This window comes from Eschrichtius robustus, chromosome 1 (genome assembly GCF_028021215.1).
Source record: "Eschrichtius robustus isolate mEscRob2 chromosome 1, mEscRob2.pri, whole genome shotgun sequence".
In the NCBI taxonomy this organism is placed as follows: Eukaryota; Metazoa; Chordata; class Mammalia; order Artiodactyla; family Eschrichtiidae; genus Eschrichtius; species Eschrichtius robustus.
In genome coordinates this window covers 181,724,342-181,736,468 of record NC_090824.1, presented here as the reverse complement: position 1 = coordinate 181,736,468, position 12,127 = coordinate 181,724,342, and the positions used below count along the sequence as shown (strand labels likewise).

General features: G+C 40.8%; 1 protein-coding gene across 4 annotated transcripts in view; it reads left to right on the top strand.

Moving 5' to 3' along the window:
* Positions 1 to 561: 561 nt before the first annotated feature.
* The window catches only part of ACBD5 (acyl-CoA binding domain containing 5), a 35,757-nt gene continuing 24,191 nt past the window's right edge, over positions 562 to 12,127 (top strand). The window contains exons 1-4 of one of the 4 annotated variants that reach the window (XM_068560390.1): positions 562 to 619; positions 1,939 to 2,107; positions 5,823 to 5,943; positions 9,535 to 9,607. In XM_068560390.1, the coding sequence (XP_068416491.1) occupies positions 2,032 to 2,107; positions 5,823 to 5,943; positions 9,535 to 9,607 (270 nt within the window). In that variant the 5' untranslated portion in view covers positions 562 to 619; positions 1,939 to 2,031. Of the gene's footprint in view, positions 620 to 827; positions 843 to 1,638; positions 1,751 to 1,938; positions 2,108 to 5,822; positions 5,944 to 9,534; positions 9,608 to 12,127 lie in introns of those variants that run through there. The other 3 variants (XM_068560399.1, XM_068560381.1, XM_068560408.1) reach the window with 3 other exon arrangements.

Here is a 12,127-nt window from a genome sequence, read left to right as displayed (position 1 = left end):
TTCTTTCACTCTGGTGTCCTGGAAAAAGTCCAAGAAATAAAGCAAGAGTTTTTTGCATTGACTGACTCCTGGCTCTGTCTACTTACTCCTGTACTTACTGCTACTTGACCTTGGGCAAATGAGTTAATATGGTTCAATTTCCTCATTGACAAACACCCTACAGCGTTTTTGGAATACATGTTATGTGCTTGGCAAGTATCAGGCACTCAGTAAGCCGTAGTTTTTATTACCTGGACGGTAATCTGAAAACACACGATTTCAAAGTTAGTAAGCATCAGGAGCAAGAAATAAGACCCCAGTTCTCCGACTCCAGTCCAGTCCCACCGGGATACCTCCGAAAGGCACCACTGAGCGTCTATCCCTTTAGCTGGAAGCGGATGTGGTGTTTTGAAGTAGCACAAAGTGCGACGCAGCAGGAAGGCGGGATTTCCGTCGCAACAGTTCCAGCATCTGCGGGACACAGAAAACGAACCGGAACAGGTGGGAGGAACGCCCGCCGCCAGAGGGAGGTGTCCGGAAGCGCCCGGAGCGGGGACTACATTTCCCACAAGCCCGCGGGGCAGGGAGAGGGGCGGGCGTCGGGGACCTTACCGGACAGGCCTTGCCCGGCAATACCAAGGTAAATGCCGGCACTGCGGCTCCAAGGGAAGAGTAACTTAAGAGTCTGCGCCTAGATTTGGACTAGTCACCCTCCTACCCCATCCCGAACTGACAAAGGGACCTGGCGACTTTGGGATTTCCGGGTCGCAGGACTCCACCCGCAGAACCTATAGCAGTACCCCCGCGTTGGGCCTGGGGGCGCTTCCTAGATGCCTGAGCACGGGGGGCGATGTGCTAGAAAGGTGAAGGCCCAGGGTACCTCTTTCTAGGGTTGATGATCCCTACAGGTCCCTCGTTCGCCCCTCCCCCACGCCCTGTCGCCCATTAGCTCGGGCTGGAGCTGTACGGAGCCCGGATCCCTAGGGATCGAAGTCGGGGGTGGTGCAACGGAAGATGCTCTCCCTCCCCCCGCCCAGTCTAAGTAGCGGGCAACCTCCCCTCTCCTTTGGTTGTTGATCGGACGTCCTTGTCGCGGGGCGGCTAAAGCTGTCAAAGACCTGCGAACCAAGCACTGCTAAGCACCTCCATCCAGCATCCCTAATCCTTTCATCTACCCTTTCGGGTGTTAGGAAGATTGCCGCTGGAGAGGCTAAGTAACTTGCCCTAGGTCGCAGAACTTAAATGGCAGAACTTAAGGTTCGCACCAGGCCTCTCTGGATCTAAAGCTCTTTGCTTAAGTCCCATCACCTTTCTCAAACCTTAACCTAAGAGAGGACAGGCGCTGGGGACCACAGTCCTTTTTTTGCCCAGCGGTGCCCACACGCGCTGCAACCCCGCCTCGGCTGCCCTGGCGCCGACACATCGGTCGGGCCTGTTCAAACAGCGAGCCCGGGGCCCTCCGCCGATCCATCTCGCTGCTCTTCTTTTCCGCTTTCTCCGGCCCTTTTCCAGGGACAGACAGACGGCGCGCGTCATCGCCAAGGCTGCTGGGCGGGTGGGTGGAGTTTGCTGCGCGGCGACGGTGGCGGTAGCGAGTGGGTCCCCCCAAGACTCTGGGGCGGGGCTGCGGGGAGGGCGCGGACGGACAGACGGACCTCGCCGGGATGGGGGGTGTGGCCGCTCCGCCAGGGTCCTGCGGGTGGGTCAGCGGCACAGCGACCACCAGTGCCCGGGGCCCCTCCGCCTTCTGCTAGAGATGCTCTTCCTCTCGGTGAGTTGTTTTTCTGTCTGGGCGGCCCGGCGTCCCCAGCCTAGGTCACGCCCCCGGGAGGAGGAAGGAGCCGGGTCATCTCAGACTGTGTGGCCTGGATAGGGCAGGGCCACGGGGAACTGACCAGCTGCGCTCCGGGTCCTCCTCCCTTTGGGCATGTTGATCCGCGGCTGCGCTCCATGTTCCAGTTTCATGCAGGCTCCTGGGAAAGCTGGTGCTGCTGCTGCTGCCTGATTCCAGCCGACAGACCTTGGGACCGGGGCCGGCGCTGGAGGCTGGAGATGGCGGACACGAGATCCGTGCATGAAACCCGGTTTGAGGCGGCGGTGAAGGTGATCCAGAGTTTGCCGAAAAATGGTACGTGCACTTAGGCCCGGCTGGACAAGCCTTCTGCAGAGGCTTGAGGCCCCAGTTTCTGAATCTCACCTCCTTTAACCTTCTTTCTGCTTCTAGTCTTGCTTATTTAACCTACTTCTTTTTTTGCGTTGAAAAGGCATGTAACTGAAGGGGAGGTGTCGGATGGGAATTAATTGCCTGCTGATCTTTCAAGCCTGAGACAAATATATTATCCAGATTTTAAGCAGTTTATATTGTTGTCGAAAAGAAAAGTCCCTTAATGACTGCGGATTTGGGTGTGTTTTTAAAAAATCTGGGATGGGGACGCCTAGGGCCGCATACTCATAAAGTCTACTTTTTGAAAACTTTTGATATGAAGGGAAAGAAAGGAAAGAACAACTATATTCATTTGTAAAACGATTTCTCATATTTAAAAAGTACATATATATTTACTACTTAAAAAAAACAAACAAACCTGTTCTATGGTCCTAGTGTTCTCTTTTTCATACTCATGTGGGACCTTTGCAACTTGGGTGAAAAGTCATTGGAGCTGTTCTTTCATATTTAACCTGTCGTTTCTCTGGCTTCTGTCAAGATTTTTCTCTTTATCGTTGGTTTTGAGCAGTTTGATTATGATCTGTCTTGGTATGGTTTTCTTCATATTAATGCTGTTTGGGGTTTTGCAGCGCTTTTTGAATTTGTAATTTTATGTCTTTGACAAATGTTGGGAAGTTTAAGGCCGTTATTCAAATATTTTTTCGGTGGAGAGGCTTGGAAAGGGGGAATTTGACTTTTCACTTCATATCTTTCTGCAATAAATGTATATTTTTCCACAATAAACGTGTATTTTTTAAATAATACTTTTAACTACTATCATTGTGCCAGAGTGTAAAACTAACTGAATATAACACTAATATATTACTATAGTATTTAATGTCATGTTCCCTATTTTCATTAATTATCATTTGGCTAAGTAATGAATGTTCAATACCATTAACAAACATTCATTAAGTGCAGATACAAAAGGTTTTGAAAACAAATATACACAAAATAGCTTTCCTTTTGTAATCTCAAACACCAAATTGGAGGAGGACATATGAGGGATTGAAAGAAAAGAGTGAATGAACAAAATGTAGAGAAATAACATAGGAACTTATTTAGGTATTGATTTTTTAAATGTCTGATGAAGAGAGTTTACAGGAAGGCATGATTCTAAGAGTTTTGTTTAAATGGTACCTTCATCCTTCTAAACCACACGTTTTTATATTTTCTGAAAATTGATAGAGCTAGACTTGATGATAGTTTTCTATCTTTGCTGACACCATATATCACTTATTAGGAAACCCATATAAGTGTAAATACAGTTTGTGTTTATATAACATTTAAGAAGGTATTGCCAAGTTAAGAACCTCTGCCAAAGGGCAGCTGGGTGGGGCAATGTTCAATACTGTACTGTTATCTCCTGAAACTAAATAGATAATAATTGAAGCAGAAGTATTGTTATAATTAATCATTAAATAGTTTTATAGTAAAACTTTTTTAATTTTTATTATTTTTTAAAATTTATTTATTTATTTATTTATGGCTGTGTTGGGTCTTTGTTTCTGTGCTAGGGCTTTCTCTAGTTGTGGCAAGCAGGGCCCACTCTTCATCGCGGTGCGCGGGCCTCTCACTATCGCGGCCTCTCTTGTTGCGGAGCACAGGCTCCAGACGCGCAGGCTCAGTAATTGTGGCTCACTGGCCCAGTTGCTCTGCGGCATGTGGGATCTTCCTGGACCAGGGCTCGAACCCGTGTCCCCTGCATTGGCAGGCAGATTCTCAACCACTGCACCACCAGGGAAGCCCAGTAAAACTTTTAAGTTGTGTCATCTGTCCTGGATTATTTTGCAAATATTCTTATAGTTTTTTTGTTGCTTGTTGCTTAATCTTTATGTATGGCATAAAGTTATAATGAATCCTATAGCACCTATGTTTGGTATGACCTTGACCTTTAGAAATTTATTTTCCTATATAATGTTTTAAACACATATCAAATGTATTGGGTTGGCCAAAAAGTTTGTTCAGGTTTTTCTGTAAGATGTTGTGTGTGAGCACCTTGAGGACAGAGACTATACTTTATCTAGTGTCTTATACACAGAATACATTCAATATATGTTATTAGTTTTTGCTCTAACCTAATGTATATGTTACTCACCTTAACCAATAAACTTTTAAATCTCAGTTGATTAACTTACTGAAGATATTATGAGATGAGGCTTTTGATGTTTTAAATTTAGGTTTGTGTCATTTAAATAGGTAACCTTTTTTTTTTTTTTTAATAAATTTATTTATTTATTTATTTATTTATTTTTGGCTGCGTTGGGTCTTTGTTGTTGTGCACGGGCTCTCTCCAGTTGCGGCGAGCGGGGGCTACTCTTCGTTGCAGCACGCAGGCTTATTGCGGTGGCTTCTCTTGTTGCAGAGCATGGGCTCTAGGCTCCAGACGCGCATGCTCAGTAGTTGTGGCTCATGGGCCTACTTGCTCCGTGGCATGTGGGATCTTCCCAGACCAGGGCTCGAACGTGTGTCCCCTGCATTGGCAGGCAGATTCTCAACCACTGTGCCACCAGGGAAGCCCTATGAAGTTTTAAAAACATCTTTTTACAGTTTTAATTTTTGTTTTCATAATAAATTTTGGAACAAAAGTAATGCACAATAAATGTAAATTTTTAAAAAATGCAAATAAGCAAAAAAGAAACTAGAAGTAATCTATATGCCTATGACAGCGATATCTGTCCTCTTTTAACATTTTGACATGTTTCCTTCTACTCTGCTTTTTAAGTATATAAGTACTTATTTTGTAAAAATGGATTGTGCTGGATATGCTGTTTTAAACTGCTGTTTAACTCTCATTTTATAGTATATCTTGAAACTTTTCTCACGCTATTTTTTATATTTTTCTACAGTAAAAATTTTAAGGGTGGTAGTTATAAATAATCCCATAATTTATGTATATCATAATTATTTAGCCAGTTAGTTGTTATAAAACATTTATATTCCAATTTTTCTCTCTCATTAAGAGTATTGCAACTTATAGCACTTGTTCAAACAATTTGAAAACTTTAAACATAAAAAAGTTTATTGATAAGCTAGAAACATAAGCTAGACTGATTCTCAAAAAATTGGCATGTCCAAAACTACGGAGGTAGGAAGTGAGAAATCTGTTTTATCTTGGATTAATTCTTTTTCTACCACAGTACACACTGGTTGGCTTTAGCCAAAGTTCCTAATCCCCTGAGAAATCGGAAATTTGACCAAGAGAAGTTGAATTTCTTACTGTTGCAGTTTTATTAAGCAGAGTATACATTTAACTTTCATTTGTGCTAGTCAGTGTGGTTTGTCACAAATTTTTAATAGAAATGCCTTATTACAGTTGCATGATACAGTTATTCTATATTTTAATTTATTTGTTTTTTTTAAAATGACATTTGCCAGTTATTTTGGTTACATCTACAACATGTTTATTCATTTATTCTGTTATTTATTGAACTATATTAGGTGTTGTTATTAAAGTGTAAAATCTCAAGAGTTTTTTCAAATCAAAGAAATAAACTGAGCCATAACTTTTGTTTCTGTAAAATAAGAATAAATTGTCTGAACTATTAATGAAATATTAAAAAGTCACTGTTAGTAAGCTAAGCATTAGCTCATCAATTGTGTTCTCCAAGTGATCTTACTTAATGTGTGTTTCCAATAGGTTCATTCCAGCCAACAAATGAAATGATGCTCAAGTTCTATAGCTTTTATAAGCAGGCAACTGAAGGACCCTGTAAACTATCAAGGCCTGGATTCTGGGATCCTATTGGAAGATATAAATGGTAATTTTATGTAGAGAGCTATGAAATAATTTTGAGTTTAATGACATAATAATCATATGACTGTTACTTATGTGGTTATGGATTATTCTGTGCACAAAGTATTCTAGGTACTGGATACATTTTTATCCTCTATGTGCTCTTTTTTTTTTCTTTAAACAAGGGTTTTTGGTTTTTTTTTATAAATTTCTTTATTTATTTTTGGCTGCGTTGGGTCTTCATTGCTACACGCGGGCTTTCTCTAGTTGCAGTAAGCAGGGGCTACTCTTTGTTGCGGTGCGTGGGCTTCTCATTGCGGTGGCTTCTCTTGTTGTGGAGCATGGGCTCTAGGCACACGGGCTTCAGTAGTTGTGGCACGCGGGCTCAGTAGTTGTGGCTCGCGGGCTCTAGAGCGCAGGCTCAGTAGTTGTGGCGCACGGGCTTAGTTGCTCTGCGGCATGTGGGATCTTCCTGGACCAGGGCTCGAACCTGTGTCGCCTGCATGGGCAGGTGGATTCTTAACCACTGCGCCACCAGGGAAGCTCCCTCTGTGTGCTCTTAACACAATTTCACACAAATAGGAAGGTCTCGGGGAAGAAAAGAAGACAACAAAACCAAAAGAGGTAGATTTATCAAAGATATAAAAGCATTTTCAATTAGTGTTTCCTTTTATGGAGTTTGTTCTTTTTATTATGCCAAGAATAAGTCCCAAACTACATTAAAGGAACAACAGACTCTTCTGCCTCTTTTACCTGCCAAGAAGAAGAGTGACCTCTTGCTTGTCAGGTGACCTTGTTTGCTTTGAGCCATTGAGATAATAAATAACTAGGAGCATGACTCAGGTTCTGCCTTACTTTTTATCTAAGCTGTCACTCCTGTCCCACTGTACCTGAATAGAAATTTCATTTTTAATATATTTAATAGAATCACAAAATACCTCTGCCATGTTTCCAGTTGACTAACATTTGATGTTCTTAAACACTATTGAAGAGGTGACAAATGTCTAACAGGATGTCTGATGTCTAACATGACCATACTTCATGTACGTCAGGAACAGAGTGTGCTAATTGGCAGAGTAAGTCTTTAAGAGCCACATTTGTTTGTTTGTTTTAAATTTATTTTTATATTTCTTTTTGGCTGTGTTGGGTCTTTGTTTCTGTGTGAGGGCTTTCTCTAGTTGCGGCAAGCGGGGGCCACTCTTCATCGCGGTGCGTGGGCCTCTCACTATCGCGGCCTCTCGTTGCGGAGCACAGGCTCCAGACGCGCAGGCTCAGTAGTTGTGGCTCACGGGCCCAGTTGCTCCGTGGCATGTGGGATCTTCCCAGACCAGGGCTCGAACCCATGTCCCCTGCATTGGCAGGCAGATTCTCAACCACTGCGCCACCAGGGAAGCCCCAAGAGCCACATGTTTTGATGGCTAAGTTTCTTCACCCTGCATTGGAAGTCCTTAAACTCCTTTGAGGATTTCTTTCTTTTTTTTTTTTTTAACATCTTTATTGGAGTATAATTACTTTACAATGGTGTGTTAGTTTCTGCTGTATAACAAAGTGAATCAGCTATACATACACATACATCCCCATATCGCCTCCCTCTTGCGTCTCCCTCCCACCCTCCCTATCCCACCCCTCTAGGTGGTCACAAAGCACCGAGCTGATCTCCCTGTGCTATGTGGCTGCTTCCCACTAGCTGTTTTACATTTAGTAGTATATATAAGTCCATGCCACTCTCTCACTTCGTCCCAGCTTACCCTTCCCCCTCCCCGTGTCCTCAAGTCCATTCTCTATGTCTGCGTCTTTATTCCTGTCCTGCCCCTAGGTTCTTCAGAACCTTTTTTTGTTTGTTTTAGATTCCATATATATGTGTTAGTGTTCAGTATTTATTTTTCTCTTTCTGACTTACTGCACTCTGTTTGACAGTCTCTAGGTCCATCCACCTCACTACAAATAACTCAACTTCGTTTCTTTTTATGGCTGAGTAATATTCCATTGTATATATGTGTCACATATTTATCCATTCATCTGTCGATGGACACTTAGGTTGTTTCCGTGTCCTGGCTATTGTAAATAGAACTGCAACGAACATTGTGGTACATGACTCTTTTTGAATTATGGTTTTCTCAGGGTATATGCCCAGTAGTGGGATTGCTGGGTCATATGGTAGTTCTACTTTTAGTTTTTTAAGGAACCTCCATACTGTTCTCCATAGTGGCTGTATCAATTTACATTCCCACCAACAGTGCAAGAGGGTTCCCTTTTCTCCACACCCTCTCCAGCATTTATTGTCTATAGATTTTTTGGTGATGGCCATTCTGACTGGTGTGAGGTGATACCTCATCTTTGAGGATTTCTTAGTCCTGTACTTTCCTCTAAGATCTTTATGACTAGTCATATTAGGTTAAATGTAAGAGCAATATGTTATTTAAGCTGTTTGAAGAAAATTTATTTATTTACTTAATGATTTTCCTCAGAATTGAACTTTGGTGGAGTTAAACTGCTTCTGGAAAATATCTCTAAAATGAGAGGTTTTCTTTTTAGGCAAAAATTTCAAAGGGCTGTTCTCATTATTTGAGGCTTTAAAATTTTCCTGTCCCTCACATTTTCATTTTTTTTTAGAAGTAAGAAACCTTTTCCATTTTTCAAGTGTTAGACTCTTATTTTTTTAATATAAATTTATTTATTTATTACTTTTGGCTGCGTAGTCTTCGTTGCTGCCTGCGGGCTTTCTCTAGTTGTGGCGAGCGGGGGCTGCTCCTCATTGCGGTGCGTGGGCTTCTCACTGCAGTGGCTTCTCTTGCTGTGGAACATGCGCTCTAGGCGCGCGGGCTCTAGAACGGAGGCATGGGCTTCCCTGGTGGCACAATGGTTAAGAATCCGCCTGCCCATGCAGGGGACACGGGTTCGAGCCGTGGTCCAGGAAGGTCCCACATGCTGCGGAGCAACTAAGCCCGTGTGCCACAACTACTGAGCCTGCGCTCTAGAGCCCGCGAGCCACAACTACTGAGTGCGCGAGCCACAACTACTGAAGCCCAGGCGCCTAGAGCCCGTGCTCCACAACAAAACAAGCCACCGCAATGAGAAGCCCGTGCACTGCAACGAAGGGTAGCCCCTGGTCACCACAACTAGAGAAAGCCCACGTGCAGCAACGAAGACCCAATGCAGCCAAAAAAAAAAAAAAAAAAAAATTAACCAAAACTTCTGTTCATTTGAAACATGACTGTGACAGTTCATATAGAGTTTCTACAATGTTCATTTTTGTCACTGTTATTTATAATGATATAAAGACTTTTAAAGAGTTCTTAGCAAATAATTATGAACAGTCTACGGTCTCTATAATCTATATAGAGATTATGGAGACTATATAATGTAGTCCCTATAATTTATGGTCTATAGATAGGTTTATACTTCTTAGTTTTAGCTACTATTTAATTTGCCATTTTATTCACTGTGATATTTTTCTTCAAGGTGGTGCATTTAAAGAGATCCTTTGGAAACATTAATATAGCTTTAAGTAAAGTCTGTTTTAAATTAATGATCCTATAGCAATAACTATAAATTGTATTCTGAGCAATTGAAATCAGGTGTCTTTCTGTAGTTAATTGGATATTTTTATTTCTAGGGATGCTTGGAATTCATTGGGTGATATGACCAAAGAGGAAGCCATGATTGCATACGTTGAAGAAATGAAAAAGGTAGGGAAAATAATTCACAATAGAAAATAAAACTACTTAGAGCAGTTTTGTTTTTTTTTTTTTTATTAATTTTGGCTGTGCCAGGTCTTAGCTGTGGCCCATGGGATGTTCGTTGAGGCATGTAGGCTCTTTAGTTGTGGCATGAATGTGGGATTTAGTTCCCCGACAAGGGATCGGACCTGGGCCCCCTGCACTGGGAGCACAGAGTCCTACCCATTGGACCACCAGGGAGGTCCCTATTTAGAGCAGCTTTGATTTAGTTTTTTTATCAGGCAAATTAGCTGCTTTGTTTTTAGGAACAAAGAGATTGTAATATGTTAGAATACAGAATCTAGATTACTGAGCTTATCAGGGCTTTATCTGTCTCATTAAAGTTCATCTTAAGGTGAATGTTTTTTCCTTCAGATGTGCCACATTGTGGGGACATGCTATTTTCTTTTCTTTTCTTTTTTTAAATAAGTTTATTTATTTTATTTTATTTATTTTTGGCTGCATTGGGTCTTTGTTGCTGCATGCGGGCCTTCTCGAGTTGCGGCGAGCGGCTACTCTTCGTTGTGGTGTGCGGGCTTCTCATTGCAATGGCGTCTCGTCGTGGAGCACAGGCTCTAGGCACGTGGGCTTCAGTAGTTGTGGCACACAGGCTCAGTAGTTGTGGCTTGTGGGCTCTAAAGCGCAGTCTCAGTAGTTGTGGCATACGGGCTTAGGTGCTCCATGGCATGTGGGAATCTTCCCAGACCAGGGCTCGAACCTGTGTCCCCTGCATTGGAAGGCAGATTCTTAACCACTGTGCCACCAGGGAAGTCCCATGTTTTCATTTTTTCATCTTTCTTATCTTTCTCTATCGTTGACTTCTGCAGAAAGTATATAGATAGGAATCTTTTCAAATACTGATTTCCCTTACTCAGGAGTGTGGGACTTAACTGGGCTGTCTTGAAAACATTTCTGTTTTGAAACTTTTTATGAGAAATAGGTAACAAGACTGCCCAACAGTGTTCTCATACAAGTGTTGACTCATAAGTTGAGATGTTTCTATCACTGGATTTATCAGTAACAAGCATTTTTCTGTGAATGCAAAAATCCTTCAGAAGCAGAATAAGACAAGGATGCTTTTAGTTTCTCTGGTAACTAGTAAAGAGGGCATTCTTTATTAACTAGCTCTTCAAGGAGCAAATTAATGAAGAAATCATGGATTTTTAAAGATGATCTTACTGCCTTTTTATAAAGGAACATTTGTATTGATATGTTGGTAATGGATCAGAAGTTGTGAAATCTAGATCTGTATAATAATCTTAAATAATCTTTGAACATAGAGAAAATATGTAAAAAAGGAATATTTTTTTTTCATGTAGAATAAGATAAATTTTATTGTAATTAGAAAAAGATTTAAATATTTTAAAAATGGTAGAACCGCTAATACATTACAGTTACTGCTTAAAAGCTGTTAATTCAGAGTAATTCAGCAACCTAAGAGAAAAAGAGCTGACTCCCCTTATTACCCAAGGCAATGTTGTGGTGAATTTTAATTATAAAGATTGGTTCAGTATTTGTAGGAATATTTTTTTGCCAGATGCTTTGATAGTATTAACCTCTGTAGTACTTTTTATTTGGTAGATTCAGAGTAATTTGTTTTGTTTTAATGTCTTCTACATTGCTCAAAGTTGTGCACTTTGTTACATTTTCACAGTTTTTATTTGGTGGACTTTGTTTTTCTATAAAAGAGGTCAGAGCTTAGTTCTTTTGGCTATTAAGTATATCAGTAGCAGAACAAAGGAGTCTTTCAAAAGCAGAGAGAGAACGATAATGTACAGCTTTGGTTTGATAACATTCTTTTTTCTTTAAATATTGTTATAATCTTTCCTCATTCCCTCCATTTTAACTATTTAGTGGTAATTACTTTTAATTGTATTTTGTAGATTGATACAGAAAAGACATGTGTGTATATATATATCCTATTATTTAAAAAAAGAAAGAAAACCAATAATGGTATCATATTAAACATACTGTGCAGCTACTAGCTTTTTGCCTGTAAAAAAAAATTTATAGATATTTTTCCAGTCAGCACACACAGAACTAATCTTAGTCTTTTTAATATCTGCAAAATATTCCATATATAGAAATACTTTATTTTGTCAGTCATCAGTTGATGGCTCTTTATTTGAATACTTTTTCACCTAATTTACCTTGCTCTTTAAACTTGATGATTCTAAATTGGCCCGTAGTTATGAAGGTGTCTGAAAGTGGTTGCCATTTCCTACTTTACTTAACACCCTTTTAAAAACACTACCTTGGTTTTAAAGAACAGACATAATAATTTTACTCTAACCCCACAATTTTCTATTTTATTTTACATTAGTGCCTTTAGTGCTTAATGCACAATCTATAGCTTATTATATAAAATTTTACACGAAGCTTATGTAAAATAGTTTCCAAAATGAGAACGCTTTTAAATCTTTACCTGAAATTTTCCTAGGGTGGTATATGCATCAATATGTAATTAACATAGATACTTTCAGGAGTCTA